General features: G+C 72.8%; 1 protein-coding gene across 1 annotated transcript; it reads left to right on the forward strand.

The window, feature by feature from the left end:
- Nucleotides 1-157: 157 nt before the first annotated feature.
- LOC106002978 (basic proline-rich protein-like) lies at nucleotides 158-1,125 on the forward strand (the record flags this gene model as incomplete). The annotated part of the gene is made up of 1 exon (XM_013037717.1): nucleotides 158-1,125. A coding segment is annotated over one exon (968 nt), but the record flags the coding sequence as incomplete, so codon positions are not given.
- Between the last annotated feature and the right edge of the window lie 146 nt (nucleotides 1,126-1,271).

A 1,271-nucleotide genomic window follows, 5' to 3' on the forward strand; every position in this document is an offset into this window, starting at 1 on the left:
GAGTTGCATCGCCAAGGCTGGAGCCACGAGGAGGAGGAAGAGTTTAACACCGTAATGGCAAACTCTTAAAGCACGGAATTCTTCTCCCTAGTAGGGCGCTGCGTGTGTGGACCATGACCTATTTTCTGTGATTGTTTTTCTAACTGACCGGTGACAGGAGAGAAGCAGGAACCTGTCCCCGGGCATCCCGGTGAACATCTGAGCTTTGGAGACGCAGGAACCAGCAAACCACGGCGACCTCCTCCGCCCCGGGCGGCTGGGCGATCGGAGGGAGGGAGGGAGGAAGGAAATGAGCGCGACCCGGCCGCAGGCAGAGCCCGGCGACCTGCGCGCGCCAGGGGCCCGGGCCCCACCCGAGGGCTGCGCCCAGGGCCCGGGCTCGGGCCCGAGCCTGGGCCAGGGCGAGGGGTGGTCGCGGGGAGACGCTCCCGACACCTGCCAGCACCCAGGAGCCCGGGAGGCTCGGAAGGCAACGTCGGAGGGCGCGCGCCCAAGTCCCCACAGGGCCGTCAGGGCACAGGCCGAGCGGGCCCACCGACCCCCGGGGCCCGCCGCGCCCCGGCCCCGCGCGCAAACCCGCCCGCCGCGCCTCAGGCCCAGAATGGCCAGCCCGAACTCCAGCCGGACCTCGGCGCCGACGGACGGACGAGGGGCGGCCTCTCAGCGTGGGGGGCGGCGGCGCAACTGTCCCCTCAGCCCACGGGCCGCGCGCGCGGGGCTGCCACCAGCACTCACCTGCCCGCTTCTCCTCCTCGCAACGGCGGCGCCACACTCCGGCCCGGACCCCACCGTCCGCCTCAACCAACCCCCCAGGCGGCGGTGGCGGTAGCGGCGGCGGCGGCGGCCGGACGGGAGGGGCGGGACGGCGGCCTGAGACGGCCCCGCCACCACGGCCCAACCCGGCTCCGCCCGCCCCCGGACCCCGCCCCCGGGCCACCGCCACCACCGCTCATTGGCCCGCGCCTCGCACGCCTGGGCGCGGCCCCGCCCCACCACCCAGGCGCCGTTCCGCTCGGATTCCGCTCAGCCATTGGGCGGATGGCTCGGGGGGCGAATGCTGCCGGCCGAAACGCTGCCAGCCCCAAGGACGCAATTGGCTGGATTTCACCCACGCCCGGACTATGATTGGATAGCAGATGCCTTTGGCCCCACCCCCGCCCCAAGTTCCGTTAACAGGTTCGGTTGCTCCCGACCTCCCTTTCGTGTGGGGGGGGGGGGCGGGGAAGATGGGCGGAGCCCTCGGCCTAGCCCCGGCCCCCAGCACGCAGCCG

The sequence above is a fragment of the Dipodomys ordii genome, unplaced genomic scaffold (genome assembly GCF_000151885.1).
Source record: "Dipodomys ordii isolate 6190 unplaced genomic scaffold, Dord_2.0 Scaffold1000043619, whole genome shotgun sequence".
Lineage (NCBI taxonomy): Eukaryota > Metazoa > Chordata > Mammalia > Rodentia > Heteromyidae > Dipodomys > Dipodomys ordii.